General features: G+C 38.3%; 1 protein-coding gene across 1 annotated transcript in view; it reads left to right on the top strand.

Annotated features, from left to right (window-relative positions):
- Positions 1-18,918, top strand: part of KMT2E (lysine methyltransferase 2E (inactive)) — a 54,585-nt gene extending 35,667 nt beyond the window's left edge. The window contains exons 14-25 of the mRNA XM_072147204.1: positions 1,382-1,480; positions 4,015-4,179; positions 4,467-4,802; positions 7,678-7,929; positions 8,045-8,189; positions 11,513-11,763; positions 12,362-12,418; positions 13,528-14,097; positions 14,572-14,882; positions 15,157-15,245; positions 15,437-15,531; positions 16,721-18,918. Of these exons, the coding sequence (XP_072003305.1) occupies positions 1,382-1,480; positions 4,015-4,179; positions 4,467-4,802; positions 7,678-7,929; positions 8,045-8,189; positions 11,513-11,763; positions 12,362-12,418; positions 13,528-14,097; positions 14,572-14,882; positions 15,157-15,245; positions 15,437-15,531; positions 16,721-18,118 (3,768 nt within the window). The 3' untranslated portion in view covers positions 18,119-18,918. The remainder of the gene's footprint in view (positions 1-1,381; positions 1,481-4,014; positions 4,180-4,466; positions 4,803-7,677; positions 7,930-8,044; positions 8,190-11,512; positions 11,764-12,361; positions 12,419-13,527; positions 14,098-14,571; positions 14,883-15,156; positions 15,246-15,436; positions 15,532-16,720) is intronic.
- Positions 18,919-24,593: the final 5,675 nt, after the last annotated feature.

Raw genomic sequence — 24,593 nt, 5'->3', positions numbered from 1 at the left:
CTATATGGTCTAAGAAATAGTGAAGAAAAAAAAAAGTTTGAGATGACCTCCGAGATGGGAAATGGCCTTTACACCTTTATACATCTCACAAAAAATGGAATAAAATGATCAAAATGTTGCACAGTCCTCAAAAAGGTAGCAATGAAAGCGTTGGCTCATTTCGCCAAAAATGACACCTCCCCCAGCTTTGTACACCAAAGTATGAAAAAAGTTGTGTCAAAAGATGGCAAAAAAATGTTTTTCTTTTTTTTGTGCACATTTGTTTAATTTTTGAAAATGTATTAAAACACAATAAAACCTGTATAAATTTGGTATCACCACGATCGTACAAAACAAAAGAATAAAGTAGAGGTGCTATTTGGAGCGCACAGTCAAAATCGTAAAAACTGAGCCCACAAGAATTTTTCCACATTTGGAAAAAAGTTTTATGGCCCTTAAACCAACACTAAACATGCACAGTCACTAGAGCCTTTTCAGGCCGCGTCACTATTAAGGGGTTAATTGGAAACGAGAATTGTGTTTCTGGGTGCCAGACAAGTCGGCTCCCCTCCAGCAAAATATTGAAGGAGCAGCACAAGTAACAGCACCCTCTGCCTCTGAACTTGCAAAATGGTGATGGATTGACAATGTATATGTAATTTTGTTAAAGGCTTATAAAATTTTACTGCTTATTAATGGGAAAAATTCTAAAGCATATTTTCCACATTTTTAGTTTTGACTGCTAATTATATATTTAAAAAAGTGTTAGTCTCTCATGCAATGAAAAAAAAAAAATGAAAAAGTACATGTAAATCGGTTCCAAAGGTGGAGCGGAACAGAACTGCAAAAATTGACCTGGACATTGAGACCCCAAACATTCACAAAAGATTAAACAAGAATTGTATTCTAATCTCCCCCTTTGTCTGCATGGGCAATTTTTTTTTTTTTAAATAATGTTATTGTTTTTCAATCACAGCCTCAATGGCAAAAGCAAATTTGTTTTATTTCTTCCATAACATTTATCACTTGATGACCTTGTACCCTATAAACCTGCATAGAGTATCTGATCATGCATAGTCTTCTGGAATATACCTGCAACTGAGAGACTATTGGAAAACCTTCTCTAGATGGGAGCACTGTATTAATCATATTGAATTCCAACTAAGTACTACTGAAATTAATACAGTTAGTTTTATTTAGATGATCATTGCTGTCAATTATAGCGTACATAGTGTATTTATACTATGATGTAATAGACTCTGTTAATACATTTAGTGCTTCAAGAAGTAAATATATGCAGTCAATTAGCCCACGACGACTTGATTGAACTATTGTAGTCTTAGTATCCCTTGAGTTAGTAGTGCAGTAGAGCTTCTATAAAGCAGTCATTTCCATCTTTCAGGAGCCAGATTTTATTGATGATATAGAAGAAAAAACACCTGTTAGCAATGAAGTAGAAATGGAATCTGAGGAGCAGATTGCAGAGAGAAAAAGGAAGATGGTAAGTCGGGAAGATAGTGGCTAGTTCTTGTCACTTGGCCTAAGTGGCGGTTGCTCTTCCCATGCTGACTGTTGCTTCCTTTTATACTTTTAGATAAAAATCATTATAATGATTGCTTCTTTTTGTGCATTGTGTTCTAATAAATGGCTTGCTTGGTACATTCATTCCACTTGGCTATCTTGCGTTTTTATTTGGGAAATTGTTTTTTTCTATGGTAAATTGTTCCATATCTGTATTTCTTTCTTCCTTGACACACAATGTCCAGATTTTGATGTTCTACAAAGCTGAAATGGAAGTCTCATCTCTGCTTGCCTATTATTGATTTAACCCCTTTGTCTGCCTTTTTTTTTTTTTTTTTTTTTTTTTTTTTTTTTTGGCATTTTTCTGCTCCCCTCCTTTAAAAAATTCAAAACTTTTTTTTTTTGTTTTTCCGTTTATCTGTGTGAGGGCTTGTTTTATGCATAACAAATTGTTCTTCCTGGCAACAGTAACAATTGTTTACTGATGTACATAAGGTGTAAATAAGATTAGTTCATGTTTTCTCTGCTACCACATTGGGGACTGTACATATTTTTGGTCAGTTTTTGAAATGTGACAGCTTTTTACAGATCTGAGCCAAGATGTCAGCAGGGATTGTTGGTGTTAGCCATTGGTGTTTGCATAGAGCAGCAAATCCTGAATATATATGAAGTGGGCTCTCTTCATTTAACCTTAACAGCACTGTGACATAATATTATGTCATACATTGCTACAGAGTTAAGGGTAAATGAATATAACGTAGTAATATATTCTGACAGGTATGTTTCTATTTTGTATGAAATCCATTGTTTAGAATACAATTTGTTGCTGATATTGAGATGACAAAATCTGGGCATTTTCATGTACCCTTCTTCTTGACCTTCTGTTTGTGAATAAAAGTGATGGTCAAATGACTATAGATGCCAATTACCATATTATTCTATATAAGATGCCTTTCAGACTGTCTTGAATGTGAAATATATATTGTGCTTTTAATGAATTACTATGCAAAATTTGGGGTGGTTTTTTTTGTTTAATACCAGTTGCTTTTATTTAAAAATATATATTGCTTGAAGAAGAAAGTTTTGGCTGGTATTGCTTTGTCACATGGAGTAATGGTTAGCAGGCTTTGAGAAAGATTGTTCATTTTGTCTTACATGGATGGTGGCTGGAGATTTGAGACTGGTTCAATGTAATGTTTGTTCATGAGTCTAGTCTAGAAACGTGGACAAAATTGTAGCTACTCTTGCGTTAATGTAAAACCTATGGTGTTCACAGAAGTACCTTGAAACCGACAAGTAGCAATACATTAAATTGAAAATAAACAACTGTAAATAGCACTCTTTAATCTTGACATTTACTTCTAATCTATTTTGGAATTATTTCTGAGCTCTTTGGTTACCTTTTTTTTCTTTTAGCCCAGTTTGTCATCTATGTTTTGTCCCAGTTTTTTCATCTTTAGGTCGTGTACAGGAAGGTCGGCTGCTGTCCCTTAGTGTGCTGTTGGCCGATCGCATATGCGTTTGTATACAAACACAAGCAATTGGCAACCAGCACCCAATGTCTTTCATTGTCTAAATGCATAAAACCGGGTGCTGATTGCCGCTCGAAGGCATTTGCATAGAAACTTATATGTAATCGGCCATGGTCCACCCCCTTGTGCTTTTATTCAATCGTCTGACAGCACCTTAAATTCTTCATAATATGTGCGATTGAAGTAATAAGATGGTTGGAATTTTTCTTAAGCTTCAGGCAGATGGACGCTGCTTTTTGCTGTGTTTCTTTGGGTCATCAAAGTTTCCACTGCACTTTGCATGAGCTTGACTGCCCAAGCTGCAAAACTGCATGTTCTATTCCTGCCTGTTTGTGGCTTAGGCTTTCTTTATTGTGGTCATCGGCATGTGAGGTCTGATGAAACACAGACTATAAAGCATGTAGCTTTATAGTCTTTACCTTATCATTTTCTTTTTTTTCCTGTGGCAGCTCTAGCTTTAGCTTCCTTTTGGTCTTTGTGGAGTATGACACGCACCATAAAGCCACACAGCACCGTGATTAGAGTAATAAATACTAGATATACTCAAGGATAAGCTGTTCCTAATTTTACAACAAAAACAACTGGGAAGTACAAGCTTAGGTATGGAAATACCTCCCCTCGGTAATTAGATGTGCGGCAACCTCCTCATCATGAAAAAAACACCACTGAGTTATGTATTGTTAACTTAGATAACTGAGAAGTTTACGTGACCATTGAGTGTTATTTCTGTAACATAAGGGTACCAACAATTATTTGTCCATGTGTATAGCTGGGAATGTTCTAAAAAGGCAAATCGGTCAAATACAATGTAAAAAGAGCTCTGCATTGTTGTAGGAGGAGGAGGAAATTTTTAAAATGTTGTTTTGGAACATTTTGCTTTAACACTTGATATCTACCTTGGAAACCCTAATCTTTTTTACATGTTATTTGTTACAGCCATTGATGGACATTTTTTTAATTTTTTTTTGTATGACCTTTTTAGACGAGAGAGGAAAGGAAAATGGAGGCTATTCTTCAAGCTTTTGCTAGACTGGAAAAGCGTGAGAAAAGAAGAGAACAGGCTTTAGAGAGAATTAGCACATCTAAAACTGATGTCAAGCCTGAAACAAAAGATTTACAAGTTCCCAATGACCCTGAACTTCCTCAGGTAAAGATGTCTATGTGAAGGTCTTGCTTTTTCAACATGATAGTTTCTTATGCTTTTAATTTCTGAACATTTTCCATTTTTCACCCTTTTTGACAATTTCTCTGGTAATATCCTGCATTGACTAGGTTTAATTTAAAGAATAGTCGTCATATACACACCCCAGATTTTTCAGCATTCTTGAAAACACTAGCTATTTTGTCCTATAAAGTAGAAAAAATGATCCAAAAGAAAATGAACTATGGTTATGGTTTGATGACAATTTATCTTTTTACTTTTATATCTATTAGGAACCAGTGAAAGAGGAGCCAGTCTGCAAGCCTACCCCTGCTAAAATTAATCGCACCAAGCAAAGAAAAAGCTTTACTAGAAGCAGAACTCACATTGGTCAGCAACGTCGTCGGCATAGAACTATCAGCAACTGCTCAGATGTTCAGCCTTCTTCCCCAGATGTAGAAGTTGGCCCACAGCAAGTGGAACCAGAGACGAGCACTCTTGTAGAAGAGCCAGTCTGTGATAACAATACTACAGCTATAGTGACTGCTACCCCAGAAGTAGAGGAGGTTCCTGAAGTTGAAACAATTGTTCAAAACAAATGTTCATCAAAATACCCCAAGACAAAAAAGGTATAATCTCATGGTGAGAAGTCAGTCAGGAGACAGCTGGTCATTTCATCTTCCTGTTTTTACTTTTCTTTTTTTTATCTTTAATCTCTGAGCTAGTTTGTTAGTCTGCAGACAAAAAGCAAATCCAAGACTAGCCCCTCTTACCTTTTTTTATACATAGATTAAAAATAACTAAATAAGGTATATATAAAATATAACATTGCACATACTGTATGCAAGTGAGTTTCTCATGTAATTATTATTTTTGTGAAAATGCCAGTTTAATTATTTTAATGGCAGAACTCTGTTTTATATGTACTTAGATCACTTGCAAGCTAAGATATTTTTTATAGAATTGTAACCCATGGCATGCTTTTCTACTTGTTTCCCATTTTAGCAAGTGTCTTATGAATAATGCTTACATTGCCATTCTGTTTTCAGTCTTGCGTAAACACTTGTGTGGCACTTCAAAAATGGAAGGACACTCTTTTTACAGTATGTATCAAAGGCAGTCTTGTGAATTATTTTTCCACACAAGTATTTTATGCTGTGTCCTAAAATGTGTACTAAACTGCTGTGATTTAGACATGCAGAATATAATCAATATCCATTCTTAATGTTTAGGACAGTGTGGCTCTGTCAGCTTTTCCGATATGTCTGTTTTTATTAAGTATTTGCATTCTCTGTGATATCACATTTCTTACATGGTTTCTTCTATACTTCTATATTATATTACTTTGTTATTGCTCCTAGACATTTCCGAGTAGATTGCCAACTGAATGTTTACCACATAAGTGGTTATTGAAACGGACATGACGTTCCTATTGAAAGTTTTATAAAAACTCCACATGCCCAGGGATGCCAAATGTCCTTGCTGCTTGAAGAAAAGCAGATATGTATTGCTCTTGATGACCTAGTCCTCATTCTAGGGCACTGTAATGTCAGGCATTTTCCCACATGGGTTTTCTGTTGGACATTATATCAGCCTCTAGAGGCTCCTTAAGCCTGCAGTTTTCTTCTAAGACCCATGAAAAAGTGGAATTCTGGAGCTGTGTGTCATGGCAACTATAGCTATATTTAAAAATAAAGTCACAAATTTCACACCGACCTACAAAAACCTAACCCTAATGCTGGGTAGTTACTATATAGCATTTTTACTATATAATAGGTAGGAATGGAACTGGAACTACACAAAATTAAAAGTTGAAGCCACCTAAAATTATTCAATGTATCACTAAAACTAAACAGTTTAATTAGTGTGATGGTCACAAATTATGAGGCTTTTAGGCTATGAACATCCTGTATGGCTAATGTCTAAGCTTGTGGATAATTATTTTATGTTGCTCCCTTTAATACTAAGGGACCCTATTCAAATTTTGTTGTTGTATTGTATGTCAATACACCAAAAAAAGAGAACCAGTCTAAGCAAATATGGTATCAAAAAACAATCTTTATTAAGTATATAGAATTAAAAATTCATGAAATAATGTATCCCAGATGAGAGAATGGTTACCCCTTGATAAAGACCAGCTGTGGTTGAAACGGCTGCCCTTCATAATGGGATCCTTCTATTCTCTAGCAGTGGGATGTTTACGTTTATAGCTTTGTGTAGCTGTCATTGGGTGTATATCACTATCCTAGACCCCTTTCGGGTATGTTATTTCAGTCAACCTGTCATATGACCATCTTTACTAAATGTATGCCACTGGACCTGGTAGCTCTATGCAGCTGAAATATGATGTATATATTTGAGATGCGATACACATAAATGTATGAATAAGTTGTTACACGTACCCGTTTTGTAACATCGGGTAACATTCATGGGGGTCCTATATTGAAGTATTTATATATTCATGTCAACTATAATTGTTTGGGCTTACTACCTGGCTGTACCCATTGTCTCATGTGGGGATACATTGTTTTATGAATTTTTAAATCTATATATTTAATAAAGATTTTTTTTTTTTAAATACTATTTTTGATTCAGAATGATTTTCTCTAACTTTTTTTTGGTGTACTGGTATATTGCGATTTAGTTGCGAGTCTAAAACCAGCCACACTGGATTAGCATTTTTGCAGAATGGAAACGCATTCAAATCCTGTGTGAAACGCCTTAAAAAGTTACCTGTATTTATAGGGAACTGAGGAGAAGAATGAGTACTGACTGTCTCTGGTGTCAGAAGGGAGTAGGTGCATTTACTGCTTTGTCAAAGGGGCTTAAGATTGCATTCAATTTATGTTAAAAAGTGTTTTCCCATTGGTGGCAACAAACCTTTTCCGTTTTGTTAGATATTCCTTACTTTATGTCCATGGTTTAGGTTATTGTTTTCTTTGTCTATGTTATTGATTCTGTTAAAAATTTGATTCCAATAATGATTCCTGGACATGTATTTTGGTGACAGAGAATTCTGAGAGGAACTTGCACAGCTACTTGGAGTTAGTTTTAGGCAATACTGCAGTCATTCTTAAATTCCCAGACTTTCCGGAAGAATGAGGGTGTGGGGACAATTAATAAAGATGGACCTTCTAATGTCCTTTGGACACAAAACAAACAAAAAAATTGTTTTTCAAGTGCGGTCTAGGAGGAGCTAACACAGTACTTTGATGGTGCCGCCCCCTTTACCTGCAGTATTCATACATCCATGTGTATATTTTGCAAGAAAGAGAGGTCCAAGTGAAGCTCCATAATTTAAATTTTTTTTTTTTTTTTACTTCCCCCCTTTTTTGTGATATATTTTTATTTTGTGAGTTTTATAACAAAATCTTAATGTGTTATAAAATAGAAAATGGTAATTAAAAGTTTTATGTGTGTTGTATCGCATTATCAGTCGGCTGTATACAGCATTTTAGATTATTGCACAGGAAGACTTTAAAGCTCATTTTTTGTTGTTTCTAGCATCTGGTTAATGAATGGTTAAGCGAGAAGCATGAAAAATCTGCGAAGCATGGAGAGAACTTTTTGGAAAAACCTCTACGGATAACTACAGATCCAGAAGTCCTTGCTACACAATTGAATTCACTGCCGGGTCTCATTTACAGCCCACACATGTACACCACTCCAAAGCACTATATTCGATTTACCTCGCCTTTTCTTTCTGAAAAGAAGAAGAAAAAAGATGAGGAGAATGTTACAAGTTGTTGCAAAAAGGTAAGAATCCAGATTTATTAAGATTTTTGCTGGTCTATCAGGGATCTATATTTTTTTCTGTAACACCTATTTCAAACTGTACTTTTTTCAATAACTATAATTATTATTCTTTTAGCGTTGGCTGAAACAAGCTTTGGAAGAAGAACATTCTGCGCCAATAAACCCATTTGATTCCCCAGTCGAAGATGGATCTCAGAGTCCAGTTACATTTGCTGAAAATAAATGCCATTTAGTAATGAATGGCAGTTGTCCTTTGGCAGGTAAGATAAAATAAAACACAAAAATGTTTTGTTGTATATGTAAGAGTGGGTCTACATGTCACAGTAGAAATGTTCCAAATGATTATGCCCTACAAATTAAAATGACAGCTTTGTGCAAACAAGCCTCCTTATGGGTCAGTAAAGTTTGATTTTTACCTTATATTCCACCTTTACAGTATGTATAGATGAATTAACTCAAGATTTTACAACTTTATGATTGGCCCGAATTAGTTAGTATAAAATATAAGGTTTTCTATTTTTCTCTTATTTTGCACGGCACCCAAACTGATCACCAGTGTTTGAACCTCCATTTGCTTCCATCACGATCATAGATTTAATTGATTTCAGTGGATTGGTTTCCTTAGGTGTCCATTTGCACCACCTCCACTAGTGCTTTCCATATTTCAGATGGAAAAAATAACACTGAAGCTCCCTTTCTGCTCAAATAACATGTTTGGAGGCGCTGTTTTCCCTGCCTTCCCTTACATTGCATGAAATATTAAACTACTAATAAATGTATGGAGTAGGGTCTGAAAGTGATAACCTACGGGCATCTAATTGAAAGATTAAACATGTACAGAGAAACAGAGATGCCCATAATGTATCATAAGTATTTTATTGAAAGTAAGTAACAAAACACATACATTTAAAAACATTTAAAAAGCACTATCAGTGCTAAAAACAACCAGTAGATCCCATGCCTAATAATTGCTAAATAGTGGCTATATATAGGTGAAAAAATTCCAACAGCTGCAAAGAAAAATATAATCAAACAAGTATCAATTCCACAAGTGTGGTATTAGTCAGACAGCTGTATGGTACATCAAACCATAATTACCTGTATAGCATAAATGTAGAGGCTAGGCATTGGGGGCTAGAGAAATTCCCACGCGTTTCGCCTGCTTGACCAGGCTGGAATTGATACTTGTTTTGATTACATTTTTGTTTGCGGCTGTTGGAATTTTTTCACCTATATATAGCCACTATTTAGCAATTATTAGGCATGGGGTCTACTGGCTTGTTTTTAGCACTGATAGTGCTTTTTAAATGTTTTTAAATGTATGTGTTTTGTTACTTACTTTCAATAAAATACTTATGATACATTATGGGCATCTGTTTCTCTGTACATGCTAAATATTAAACTACTGTTTATACTCGAGTATAAGCAGAGGCCCCTAATTTTACCACAAAAAACTGGGAAAATCTATTGACTCAAGTATAAGCAGAGGGTGGGAAATACATTGGTTACAGCCCCTGCCCCAATGTATATAGCTGGCCTCCTCGTCTCGTCGTACAGCCGGCTCCCCGCAGCCAGTTAATTTAAAAAACCCTCAAAACTCGCCTTTCCATCGGCCCCCGCGGGTCTTCAGTGCGATCCGTCTGCAGCGCACAGTTATGACGTCAGCCACCACGGCTGGCTGGCTGCCAGCACACACACGATACCATTGCAGCGGCTGACATCAGATCATGTGCTGTCGCACGGACCTGCCGCCGCTGCTGGACGGATCACACAGAAGACCTACGGGGGCCGCTGGAAAGGTTAGTTTTTATTTATTTATTTTTTTCACTCAAGTATAAGCAGAGTTTGGGTTTTTCAGCACATTTTTTCTGCTGAAAAACTGCTTATACTCTAGTATATACGGTAGGAAGTTTTTGTCTGTAACAGATAACTAGCCTTTAAACAGCCTTGTTGATTACATTTTACATAATATACGATCCTAAAATGGTATTCCATACCCTACCTGGGGTTTCTAGAAAGTCTAGCTTAAAGGGAACCTGTCACCAGATTTTAACCAACTAAACTACTAGTTCCCTCGGGTAGATTCTGAAATTTTCTTTCTTAATTCCCTCTTATGTGAAATCTCACATGTTTTACCTGTCAAAAAAAAAATCCTCTGTAAAGTCAGACAAATAGGACTCTTCTCACCAAGTTGAGGAAAAAGTAGCAGTACTCCGTTGTGATCCTTTCTATCAAGTGTTCTCTTTATTTATCAAATATGCATGCAGGATTTTGCACTTGGTCTTTGTCAAACAAGTTTAGTGGTTGCAGTGGCAACATCTATAGTACCTAGATACATTTTTTACATATTAAAGATGAGAATCATGTCTTTTACTTCCTATCTGTGAATTACAGAACTGGACATATAGACAGGAACTGGACTTTTAACTGCAGCTTTTAATTCCAACTATTTTTTTTAGCTTTCTGTATTTCTGAAATGAGATCATTATCTTTAATTTGGCCTAAAACAGTGTTTCTTGGTACTATAGAACCAAAGATAGGGCTTCTGAAGTGACTCTACCCCTGCAACCACTAAACTTGATTGAAATAAAATTTGATAATGGGGTGAAAAAAGTCATATTTTGCAGGGTTTTTTTGTTGTTTTCAAATCCGGTTTATTCAATATAGTACAATATATTACATTATAAAACAGGATCCTCCAAGTAGCTTATACAGGCAGTCCCCGGGTTACATGCAAGATAGGGACTGTAGGTTTGTTCTTAAGTTGAATTTGTATGTAAGTCGGAACTGTATATTTTATCATTGTAATCCCAGGCAGAACTTTTTTGGTCTCTGTGACAATTGGATTTTAAAAATGTTGGGTTGTCATAAGAATCAATATTAACACTAAAGCTTCATTACAGACATATTTGATAACTGTTATAGCTGGTTATTGTAGCCTAGGACTAAAGTACAATAAATTACCAATATCCAGAGGTCCGTTTGTAACTAGGGGTCGTATGTAAGTCGTGTGTTCTTAAGTAGGGGACCGCCTGTATACCTGAATAAAGGTTATTATCAATACAAATCAAATGAGAGAACACATATCATCTAATGCATAAGGCTCAAAATGACACCTTGAAGACCTAAATCCTCTGTAATTGCACACAATATCAAGTTGTGAAACCCCATCTCAAACTGGTAAATCGTGCTTCATCTATTCTCTCAACTGCAACAAAAAGTTTAGAAACTTTTTGAAACTATAACAATAACACTAGTGACAATTACCGTATTTCCCTAACACCATTTGGTGGTTTAAAGTTAAGAGGGGGGAGGGGCGGTAAATGTACTGACCGGCTCTCCTCGACCCACCCTCCAGCATTTCGGAGATCCCTCACCATAAGTAAAGGGCATTTTTATCTTCTACATGTCAAATTTGACTAGTAGTCTAGTGGGGTAAATCTGCCAACAGGTTCCCTTTTAAAGGAAACCTGTCACTTAAGTCACTGAACTAAAGTTTTCAATTATGTTTTGCCTTGCATACATTATACATATTTGTGTCTTTTTGTGTAAAATCATTGTTCTTTTTCTCCTCGACAAACAGATCTAACAACTCCATTGAAAAAACGGAGATTATATCAGTTGTTGGACTGTGCTTACTCAGAAAATTCTACACCTACTGCATCTCCTTATGCTACACCAACCCATGCAGATATACCGAACACTGATACTTCACTGTTTACTACACCTCCGAGGGTAAAAGTAGAGGAAGAAAGTCGTAGTAACTGCAAGCAGTCCTTTTCACCTGTTACACCTATAACTCCATGTATACGTGGGAGTCACTTGCATTTTGAGGTAAGTAGCAGCAGGCTTTATTGTATTTAAGTAAAGTGTTGTGCGGGCATACCAGGAGGTGAGGAGGTGGTGACCCCTCCTCCCTCCATAGGAAACACGTGTGGCACCGGGCCGCCATTGCCATCTGGTTTTTTGTTTGTTTGTTTTTGTCCTAAGAATTTCTTAATTTTGATATTGATATTTTACATCTGTTACATAGGTTGCCTGGTAAAGTTTACAATACCTTTTGGTTAAGTTTGGTGCAAAATGTTTTGCTATAGTCTTCTCCACCAGTTTTGCTAAACCACAGCTTCCAATAAACCTAGTTGGCAGAAATGGCCTAACTTTTATGCCAAATGTTTGTGCATTTTGCAGCACTATTAAATAAAAACACATTACATGTTTATAATTATATATGACCCCCCTGTAAAGATGCATTTTTTGCCTAATTGGGGGCATATAGTTGATGAAAGTGTTTTGGTGCTTTCCCTTTTTGCGTGGAAAATGGTCACCGCATATATTGTAAAGGCAGCCATAAGAGGATGAGTACACCTGCAAGCTTTTGCAACCCTTTGGTGGCACTCTTTTATTAAGCATTTACCTTTTCATTTATTTCCAGAGCATTTCTTCGCCAGAAAGTTCTCCAGAACTTAATCGGAAATCCTGTGGCCAGGATGTAAGTACTAATGTACAGAAACAAGGTTTAGTTCTTACATGATTTGTTTTAACATACAAAAAGAATGTATTTCAGTAACTGCAGAAAGAAAACTTCAAATCCTCCATGTGGAGGGAAATGATTCAGCTCATCTAGGGCACACAGCAGTTTTTGCCATGTATGTATGCTTTTAACTGACTGAACCATTAACACCACACACAGCTTACTCTGCAAAACTGATGTATTGCAGGGAATTAGCAGTGTATAGCACATGCATAGGCTGACACTGTGCCATGAAGATGGCAGGTCGGTAACCTCAGTTTCAGTTAACAGGACTAATGACGTACTGTGAATCTAAAATCTGAACGTCCGTTTCCATGTGGATAACGTTGATTTCACTTAACTCCTCCTCGATCCATCAGTATTGTGCCACAGATCTTCTGGACAGACTTGTAGTGGAATGCCAGCTGAATTTACCCAGCAGTAACACCTAAGTTGGTTTCTGATTGTGTTTTTATGCTGCGGTTTGTACTCATCAGTGACCACTGATGTGCACATGCTACTCCTCGTACTCCTGAATGACAGGCGGTTGGCAGTGGTCGGATGGCACCACTGTCCTTTGTATGCAAACACAAATCCGCCAATTGAGCAGCAGTAGTAAAGGAGGTGAACATAAGGCGTTTATTATTATTTTTTAAGCCGTCCAAGCAATATATCAATTTTCTTTTATCCCTAGACAAACCCTTTTATTCTGCATGTTATACGCTACATGTTGCTTCCCTATACGCCTTTTTGGCAAATACTGGAGCAACACTTATCCTGGCCAGAGTTAATCAGCCTGTGCAAGCAGCGGACGGGCGATCCTTCTTTCCCCATTCAGATTCACCGATTATTGGCATTGCAAAATATGTGCGTTAATACTTTGTTAAAGCATGTGTTTGTTAACTCTTTGTTAGTGCATGTTAACATTGCATTAATAGTTGTGTTTTGTAAGCACAATGTTAACAAAGTAATTGGGCAAATCTCTGTTTGAAGACACATGCGTTAAACGCAAACAAATTGCAACATGTGAGCGCAGCCTGAATGATGCAGCCAGCCAGAGCCTTTACCATTTTCATTTTTGTTAACAGGGTGTTGATCAAACAGGAACAACTTTGGCTTTGAATTCTTTCAGAAATTCTAATCTTGCTGAAATTGGTGTTCAAGAAATAAAGACTATTGGATATTGTAGCCCACGGAGCAGGACTGAGTTAAACAGACAATGTACACCAGAAAGTGACTCCACAGTAGATCTTCATATGGCACTTGAAATAAATGAACATACTGCATTACAGAAAAATATGGAGCCTTCGTCCCGGGATAGGACTGATTCAAACAGCCAGCAGGAAAATGCTCACTGTGGACGGGGGGCAGTATATTCATCTTGGATCAAAAGCCCAGAAAGGACAGGAGTGAACTTCTCTTCAGTTAATTCTAATTTGAGAGACTTGACCCCTTCTCACCAGTTAGAAGTTGGTGGTGGTTTCCGAATGAGTGAGTCAAAGTGCCTCTTACAAGAAGATGCCCGTAGTATGTACATGGATGGATCCATTTTTTGTTCCTCTGAAGAAGGACTTGTTGCTGGATTTGGTCGAGCACTTAGCAGCGATGGTGTACTAGATGGAAATGGAACGCCATTAAATCCTCCACAAAAGAAAAAGGTTGGTAAATATTCTGCAGTATTTCTTTATAGTACCAATTCTACATCTGTTAGAAAAGATGCAAGTTGTTGGGAAATCCTGTAATACCAAATTAATCCTCTCCTACTGACAAGGCAAGATTGGTTGTAAGAAATGTGGGTTCCTACGGCTGACCGATGGCAACTTAGACTGTAGACTGTTTCGTTTTCTCGTTCAACAAACGTAGATTCTTAGCCTCCCGTCCTACTTAAGTAAATGGACAAGAAATCTTTGTTCTTAGATGTATTTCATAGTGTTGTGTATGTTTCATGTGCTCACTTAATGACTATTGACTTATGCAACATTTAAGTTAGTGACCATCTAAATATATTTCTGTAAAAGAAATATAAAGACAGTCAACCTTTTCCTTTTTTATAGCTATTATTTTTTCTATTCTTATTGTAGTACTGGTGTGGAGGGACTTTGCATTCATTTTCTTACGGCGGTTTCCTCTAGGTATCCTTATTGGAGTACCGAAAAAGGCAACGTGAAGCAAGAAAGAGTGGCTCAAAGCCTGAAAATTTGCCTCTGGTTGCACTTTCCCCACACCCTGAAAGTGGAACTATATCTGGGAGCTGTTCTACTCCTACTACTTCTATTGAAAACTTTAGTAACAGTTTGGAAAGTGTTGAACCTAATGAGACTGTTGCTAATTTGACTTTACCACTGCCAGCTGAAGCCGAGAACACTTCCTCAGAGGAGACAGACCAAAGTTCTCAAGTTACAGATTCTGCCGCTAATGAGAAGAGTGATCCTGAGGTGCAATGGTAAAGAAAAAAAAACTTATGTTTTCCCATCCCCATTTTTCTTTGTAATAATTTAAAGGGTGCAGAGAGAAAATATGTCATTTAGTGTCAGGCTCCTGCCTGTAACTGGCTGAGTCCATAGTCAGCATTAACATCGACACTTGTTCATCCTTGTTCCTTGGAGCTGTTGGGAACAAGGATGAACAACTGTTGTGTTATGTAGCCTGTATTTCAATTTAGAATTGCTGTTGCATAGAGTTTTACTTTCATACTGTATCATGTGATTATCTTTCAGGACTTCTTCAACCTCTGTGGAGCAAGTCAGAGAAAGAAGCTATCACAGAGCTTTGTTATTAAGTGACCACAGAAAGGATAAAGATGGCGGTAGGTCAAATAGTTATTTATATCCTTTTGTATAATATAAGCAGAAAAAATGTCACAACTAAATCTCAATAATCCATAAAAATATCTTTTTGTGGATCGTGATCTATGGGTACATTTTTGATAATGACTATTCCTGTAATTGTTCCTTTTGGAGCCATAATTATAGCTCAAATTCTATCTCGACTTTTCAGATGGTGAAACAGAAAATGGAGAAAGTGCACATGTTAAGGAAGTCCAGTCTCCAGATGCACACCAGAAGATCTGCAGTCCTTCCAAACAAAATTTGGTAAGATTTGGGAGTAAAAGTGAGAATTTCTTGTGGCAGTGAGCTGACAAGAGGGGGTGGTAGCACAAGAGAGGCTGGCTGAGGAGGAGGGCAATGAGTGAGGATGAGGGTAGGTGTGTGGCGAGTCCCAGGATGCTGCTGGCAGGGAAGCCATGTAATGTTAAAGAAAGGATTAACCCTTTTTCTGCCAAGCTTTTCTGGAAATGTCGCATTATTCATCAGCAATTTTTACAATTTTGACGTGTACAAAGAAAACGAATTACAGCATATAGCATTACAGGCGGTCCCCAGGTTATGTACAAGATAGGTTCTTTAGGTTTGTTCTTTAGTTGAATTTGTACGCAAGTCGGAACTGATTCTTATTTTATCATTATACACTCCGGACAAAATGTATTTTTGTCCCAGTGACAATTGGATTTTTTTTTTTTTTTTTTTTTTTGCTGTAGTGGGAACAAGGATTGTCAATAATACTTCATTACAGACCCCTTACAGCTGATATTTGCAGCCTGGCAGTAAAGTAAAGCATCCAGAGAGCTTCACCAGAGGTCACAGTGGGTAGAGAGGTCGGACTGTAACTAGGGGTCGTCTAGTATAGGGGCAGTCCCTGACTTACAAACTCCAACAAACCATATATTATAAGCGAATATTTGCCCCATTTTCGTAATTGCATTAAAGAGTTTATAGACTTGGGCACTTCATGCAATTTTGATTTAAAGTGTAAAATGTTATTAAAAATGCATTTAAATTGACTTTAATGGTGAAAAATGTACCCCAAATAAAAAATAATTACTTTCATATCTTCTAAATTGAATAGATGAACATGTGTAGAGTTTACAGTTGCTTCATAGTCACTTGTACACATAAAGCATCGTAATACCACCAAAATTGAAAGAACCTAAAATCTGCTTTTCAGCAGTCACAACCTGCGATAAAAAAAAAAAAGTAATGGCACTCCTAAAACCTGGAAACGCAAAAAAAGGTCCAAGTCGTGTAGTGGTTAATATTTGGTGCCATTGTCCCTTATGTTTGCTATAGAGAGTGTAAATGTATGTAATTTACTGTCCTCCTTTATTATGTTTTGTATTTTGCATATTGGTGGAGATTAATGTAATCTTTTTATTAGAAGTCTAAACAAGTTTAGTTTGCAAATTCAACATCTAAAATTGTGCTTTTTATCTTTTTCTTACAGCCTTGTTCTTCAGGGTCTAAACCATCTTTGAAAGTCGATGCTACCCAAGAATCTACCATAAACACAACCGTGGTAGAAAATATGAGCCCCTTTAAAGCGGAGCCTCATCAGAAACAATTACCAATTTCAAAGTCCCATATTGCACAACCTTCTTCACAGAAGCTGCCTTCTACCCCTTTAAAACATTGTCCTTCTTCCCCTATTCTAGAACAACCTCCGAAGTCATCCACGCCGCACCCACCCTTGCAGCATGGTTACCTTTCACCAAAGCCTCATTCACAACAGTTAGGATCTCCATACAGACCCCTCCATCCTTCTTCACATCAGGTGGCAACACCTCACAGAGAAAACCATGTGAACTTCTATCCGGTGTCTCAAAACTTGCAACCTTCAAATCCACAGCCAGCAAGTGGGCAGTTGTTTTCCCAGACACAGACAGGACAGTGCTCTACTGTTTTCAGTCCCTTTAACCAACAAACTGTGAACAGCTCTGTCCCACCACCCCCTCCCCCACCACCCGCTGCAAACTTTTATCCAAACCAGCAAACAAATGCATCTTTTCAGAACTATAGTCAAATTAAAGGAAATATTCCCCAGCAACCTGTGTTTACATCCTGTCCAAATCAAGGCCATGCAACACCCACAGGGCAACCAGCAGTTCAAGGACATCATGTAAATTCTGGACATTATTTGCCTTCTCAGAATGCTACTGTACACCTTCAGAGTGCAGCATCAAGTGTCCCTCCCCCACCACCACCACCTCCACCAGGATGTCATCAACCACATGTTTCAGGTCCTGTACATGCGGTCCCAGTTGCTAGCGGCGCACTTATTCATTCACAGACCACAGGACACCACTTGCCACCTCCCCCACCACCTCCACCCGGCCCAAGTTCCCACCATTCACACATGCAACATGTTCCAGCTGGTCATCAAGGCCTACAGGTGCAGCACCAGCATGTTTTAAACAATGCTCCCCCTCCTCCCCCACCACCACCACCTCCACCTCAGTCTGCTAACGTTCTTGGTGGTTCAGGACATCACTCCGCATCAGCACAAGGATTACATTTACAGACTCATCAAGGACCTGCAATGTTTCCTTCAGGGGCTCACCCACCTGTAGCATCATACTCAAGTCAAGCTCCTGTTCATAGTAGTGTGGGGTCCTCGGCACCAGGACAGCACCATCCACTTCCTAGTCAGGGGCCGCATATTCAACCTCAAGGACCAAACAGTATTGCATCACCTGCAGGGTTCTGTCCCCATCCTGGGTCTGTAAGTCTACCCCATGGAGTACAAGGGCCTCAGCAGGCCTCCACAGTGCCTGGCCAGTTACCTATTCACAGACCACAGGTGCCACCTTTCCAAAACAATTATCATGGCTCAGGCTGGCATTAGATTTGGTTTTGTTGTGCTTGACATTTTAAAAATGGTGTGTAAAATAAATTGTAAATTTTTTATGTACCTTGTAAAGGTACTTTTTAAAGCCTGTATATGAAAATTTGTAAAATCAAAGTACCAGTGCGCTTTCATTTTTCCTTTTTTTTGTTTTTTTTTTTTCTCGTCTGATAGTTTGTGCTTTGCAGCCAATTCTGAGTCTTTCGATTGAGTAAACATTCCAGTTCTGTTCTGATGCAGTAGAGCTGATGATACTGCACAACATGTATGTCACTTGTCATTAAGTGAATGTTTTCTATTGTAAGTTTTTTATGTGATCCAAATCCTCAAGTAAGAGCACTAACATGTTTTTATTTAATTCTTTCCCTCCCTTCTGTGTTTGCGTGTATAGAGAACACAGCCAGTTTCAATGTTACATGACTCCCTGCTAATTTACACACTTGTAATTTAATGTATAGTTCTGCTTTAACATCTTGACTTCTTTAGAAGTTTTGTAAATACTGTATTTGCTTGTATATTGCTTAAAGCTTCCACCTCATTTGATAAAACATTGTACATATTTTTTTTATTGTATGATCCTTGTGGAAGTAGTACAGTATATGACATTTAATTTTTGTAATATACTGTCATATTACAGCACTGGTTGGGCATTTTAATTCATGTTAATAAACCACAATTATGTCCGTTTTATCAAGTTAGTCCTTTCATACATTTTACAAAATTTAACATTGATGCATAAATGCAGCACTTATAATGTACATTAAAAATGCGTTGTCAGCACTTTTCCTGACTATTCCAAACATGTGTTGTGATTTCTGTATTTTCACTCCTCTTCAAGCCAGTATTTGAACACAGTTCGATTTTTCTTGTATATTACTACTACAGCACTGCTTTGAGGCTTCAGTCGTGCATCTCGTACACTACACGCTTATTGGAATTACTCATTGGTCTTGTGTTGCACGCATGGATCAATCTGTTTCTCACTTAAGCACCAAGCAAAAAAGTCATATGAATAGGTGCTTTAACATGTCGAATGCCATTCTCTAGAAACCCCAGCTAAGTCAGAATTGCAAAAATGCGGTTTGCAGTCACTTATGATTAAGACATTGACATACAGTAAATAGCTGCTGGAAACATAGAGGCTATTAGACATCTGTTTAACCCCTTAGTGCTCTGCGATATATCGGAAGCTGAGTGCAGTGACTTGGCGCTCAGCGTCCGATATATGGGACGCAGAGCTGATGCCGTTTCAGCTTAAGATCTGTGCCGTGCCAGCTGTAACTAATAGCCAACTTTTCACCGGGTGCGTAACCGTCCTTTGGGGGGTCTTTACCTCACAATCTGCCCCCCCCCCCCCACACACACACGCCGTTTTGGGGGCCGCTGATCGTTGCTATGGCAGCACTGGGGTCTGATCAGGGCCCAAGAGCTGCCTGAAAGAGGGCGTCCGTGATGTCATCTTAAAGGCAGTGTCAGCCTATGCATGTGTATTGCAGAGTATTATCATAAACAAGAAATCAGATGATTGCTTGTTCATGTCCCATGCTGGAAATTGTAAAAACCCTTAATTACTCACCGGTAATTGTGTTTCCTTGAACCACGACAGCACCCAACAAGAGGGATCCGCCTCCAGGGACAGGAAATCCAGACTTTAAAAGGTGCGGTACGCCCCATCTCCTTCAGTGGATTACAGAGACTGCATGGGACTTTATGTTTGATTATTTCTGACCACCATATCCATTCAGCATATCCACCAATGAGAATACCTCACACCTCTGTGACACACACATAACACTAACACCCAAGTGTGAGTAAGAGAAAAGAAATTTACAAGGGAAGGAATAAACAGGGTGCTGTCGTGGTTCAAGGAAACACAATTACCGGTTTCCCCCTCTCACCACGACAGCACCCAACCAGAGAGAATAGCATAGAAAAAAATTAGGGAGGGATCACCGAAGAAAGAACTCTTCGCCCAAAAGATAGCTCTTGTGCACTTGCTACGTTCAGTCTATAGTGTCTATAGAAAGTGTGAGGAGAAGACTAAGGGGCAGCCTGACAAATCTGATTAACCGATACCTCTCTGAATTCTGCCCATGAAGAAGAGACTGCTCTGGTAGAATGGGCTTTTAGACCTTCTAGTATCGGCTGCCCTGCTGCTATATAGGCTGAGCTAATAGTTTGCCTGATCCACCTGGCTATAACCATAGCTAAAGCTTTTTGTCCCTTTGTTCTTGCCTCCAAAAAGACATCAGATTTTCTCCAATCTTTAGTCCTGACTAAATAAATTTCAATGGCCCTTTTAACATCCAATTTATTAAATTCTCTTTCCCTATCCGTAGATGGGCTACTACAGAAGGATGGAAGCCTAATCTCCTGGGATCTATGAAACCTAGAGACTACTTTAGGTAAAAAGGCCGGTTCTGTCAAGAACCACTATCATCTAGCACTCTAAGGAAAGGCGCTCTGCAGGATAGAGGCGATCTCTCCCACTCTATGAGCTGAAGTGATAGCTACCAAGAACACTACTTTAATAGTTAACCACTTTAGCGGACAAGACTAAGTGCTCAAAGGGGTCTCTCAGTAGATAATTTAAGACCAGAGTGAGGTCCCAGGGGGGCACTGTACATCTCCTAAATGGGGTCATATGAGATGCTGCCTTTATGAACCGGGCTATCCAAGGATGAGAGGCTAAGGGAGACTCGAACAGAGAGCTAAGGGCCGAAATTTGCACTTTAAGTGTGGCCGGCTTTAAGCCTTTATCTAGTCCTGCCTGCTGAAAATCTAGTATTTTAGCCACATTTGAATGAGCTAAATCTATCTTCTCTGGACTACAGAAATCTGAAAATACTCTCCAGACCCTGAAATAAATCTTAGAGGTAACTACCTTCCTACTCTTTTGCAGGGTTGTAATTACCTTATCTGAGAGGCGCCTCTCTCTCAAATTCCAGGCCGTAAGATGGAGATTCGCAATCTGTGGGTGGAAGACTGGGCCCTTGGAGAGGAGATCGTGATTCTCTGGAAGGATCCAAGGGTCTGATATCGATAGTTCCCTCAGTATCGAGAACCATGCCCTCCTGGGCCAGAAAGGGGCTATAAGAATGACTCTGGCCTGATCCTGCCTTATCTTCTTTGGCACTCTCGGGAGGACAGACAGAGGTGGGAATGCATACAAGAGGCTGAAGTCCCACCTTATCGAGAATGCATCCAGACTCAATGGTTGATCCTAGAGGATCGCCATCCTTCCTTTTTTCTCTCCGGATCTCTGGGGAGATCTAAACCGCCTTGAGGAACGAAAAACTTTTCTTTCCTGAGGTGTTGTACTGGGAAATCCCTTTTTCCTGTCTGCCGCCTTCTCCAAGATGTTATCTAGAGCAGACCCAAATAGGAACTCCCCCTCACAAGGGATGCTACATAGATGGCTTTTTGATGGTAAGTCTCCTGCCCTGTTCTTCAGCCATAAGGCTCTTCTAGCCGAATTGGATAAAGCCGCTGACCTTGCTGCCAAACACAGAGCGTCCACCGAGGCATCTGCTAAGAAGGCTGAGGCTTTCTGCGCAGTGGTAACCTCTGAGATAAGATGCGATCTTGAAGCACCTGTCTTAATTTTCTCCTCCAGCTGGGAAAGCCATATAAATAATGATCTAGAGACGCATGTAGCAGCAATATTAGGCTTAAATGCGCCCGCGGCAGCCTCCCAGGAGCGTCTTAGAAAGATGTCTGCCTTCTTATCCATGGGATCCTTAAGTACCCCTGAATCTTCCACCGGAAGACCGTTTTTTCTGGAAACTTTTGAAACGGCAACATCCACTTTCGGTGCCTTATCCCAGATTTCTGTCTCATTTTCTGGAAAAGGATATTTCCTTTTCATTTCCCTGGGGACAAAAACCTTTTTGTCCGATTTTCTCCATTCCGCCTTGATAAGGGAGGAAATATTTTCATGGATAGGAAAAAACCTTTTCTTCCTTTCTCTTAGGCCCTGGAACATGACGTCCGTTACTGAGCGTTCCTCTTTTTCTTCCTCCAACTCCATAGTCGCTCTCACTAGTTTAATAAGATGATCAATATCTTCAATAGGGAACACAGGCCTGCCTGACCTGTCCTCCTCTTCTGACTCCGACGATTGCTCCAGGCTAGAATCTGAGTCCTCAAAACGCCTAGAGGTGCTTGGGGAATTTCCTGTTCTGATGGATTTTATCATTTCCTGCATGGAACTACGCACCTCCTGCTGGATTAGTGCTCCTGTGCTAACAGGCGCTGAATACACTGGTCACAATTGGGTTTTAAGTATGAGTCAGGCAGATTATCTTCACAGATTCTACATACACGATTCTTAGATTTTCCCCCTATGCGATTCTTTTATCCTACGGGTTGTTATGATACTATATATGTGGGGTTGATGTTATGATTTAGACTTTTTATGGGTCATATGTCTCTAGATGTTATGGGGCTTATGGGCATCTTTATTTTTTATTGAATAACATTTTTAAAAACTTTTCCCCCTCTCACCTGCCAAAAATTATGATTTTTACCTATACAATCCCACAAAAAATGCATCAACAAAACATATGCAATAGTATCATTCTGGAGTACAAAGTAAAACATGTCCCACAAAATTAACAAGCCATCAACCAGCTCCATAGCCAAAAAATTAGAAATGTTATGCCACTTGTAAGACAGCAATGCAAAAATGAAAGATTTTTCCCACATTTTTTATTTGACATAAAAAAAATTTCATGTATGGTGTCCCCATAATCGTATTGAACCATAGAATAAAGATAACGTGATTTTAAGGCTATACGGTGCACACAAAAAAAAGTATAGAATTGATGCTTTTCTACTCCTGCCCTCAAAAAAAAAAAAAGTTCCTAAAATTTCAACAATAGGGGATAACGACCCCAAAATAGTAACACTGAAAAAAGCATCTCATCTCGCAAAAAATGCCATCACATGACCCCAATAATGAGAAAGCAGGGGCCAATGAGGAAACTAAAATCCTGGCAGCTGCAGGGCGCTCCTTCCCTTCTTTGCCTCGCTGTGCACCCATAAAACAATTAACGGCCACATGAGGGGGGTCTCTGTACTCAGGAGGAATTGCATAACAATTTGTAAAATGGGTTTGCACATATCTTTTGGATATGAACGTATATCTGACAAGATTTGACCATTCTAAATTTCACCTCCATCTTGATTCGATTACTATGAAGATCTCAAGGGGTTAACAATCTTCCTCAAAGCTGTTTCTGATAGATTGAGGGGTGCAGATTTGAAAATTTGAAAATGGGTTGATTAAATAGGGTGTTTTTGATATTTAAAATTTCATTCAAAACAGTATTTATCCCCAAAATAGTCAATTCTGAAAATACAGAAAATTGATATTCGTTTCTAAGCGTGACATCAAAATAAATTATCCCGACATTTAAAAAATGTCTATTTGCCTGAAAACGCAGTGATTTTGAAAATGGAAAATTTTTCTAAAAAATCATAATTTTTTTTCCTTTTTTTTTTGTAAATAAATGTAAAACTTATCAGCCAACATTTACCACTAAAATGAAGTGCAACATGTAGGGAAAAAAACAGTCTCAGAATCGCTTTGATATGTAATAGTGTTCAAACCATATAAAGCGACACAGGACAGAATCCAAAAAATGGGGTTCAGCCTTAAACTATAAAATGTCTGCGTCCTTAAGGGGTTAAACATTCTTGGGCCATGGCTTCAGAAAAAAAAACTTTGTGCAACCTCATAGATGGCAGCTGCCAATGAATAATAACAATAATGCTGCACAGTTTAACCCCTTCCCAGCTGGCCTATGTAAGTATCTGTAATGATTTATGTTAAAGGAATATGGAAATGGCTACAGGGAGCCTTCTCCATAAAAGCCTCTCAGAAGCTCACATGGTTGTAAATGTTTTATTATAGGTTAGACATGCAGAATTACAATATGCCAGACAATGAAGGCTAAAAAAATACAAGATGGCACAGAAGAAGGAAATACCTACTGTGCATGAGTGGGAGTACGGTTGATGTGTCCTTATGGCAAAAAAAAGTGGTGAGAACCCAGCCTTAAAAATACAACAGGATTCCATTAAAATATAATAAACAAGACGGTAATAAACAAGTGTTAAATACTTGTGAACTTATAATACTAAAATATTATATGATTTAAAAAATTAGTGAACTTTTGAACAGAAACAGTTGGATGTTTGTGGTTATTATTTAAAAAAAAAAAGAAAACAATAAAATGACTTCACTCAACCACTAACCATGAATAGGAAAAAGGTTTGTGTTATTCATATTCTGTGAAAAAAGGCCAAAAAAGCCCTAATTCTGAAGGGGTATGTAAACTTTTTAGCACAACTGTATAATAAATACATACACTCACCGGCCACTTTATTAGGTACACCATGCTAGTAACGGGTTGGACCCCCTTTTGCCTTCAGAACTGCCTCAATTCTTTGTGGCATAGATTCAACAAGG

Source organism: Engystomops pustulosus, chromosome 4 (assembly GCF_040894005.1).
Source record: "Engystomops pustulosus chromosome 4, aEngPut4.maternal, whole genome shotgun sequence".
Lineage (NCBI taxonomy): Eukaryota > Metazoa > Chordata > Amphibia > Anura > Leptodactylidae > Engystomops > Engystomops pustulosus.
The sequence above is the reverse complement of the archived record's forward strand: the minus strand, read 5'-3'. Positions and strand labels throughout refer to the sequence as shown.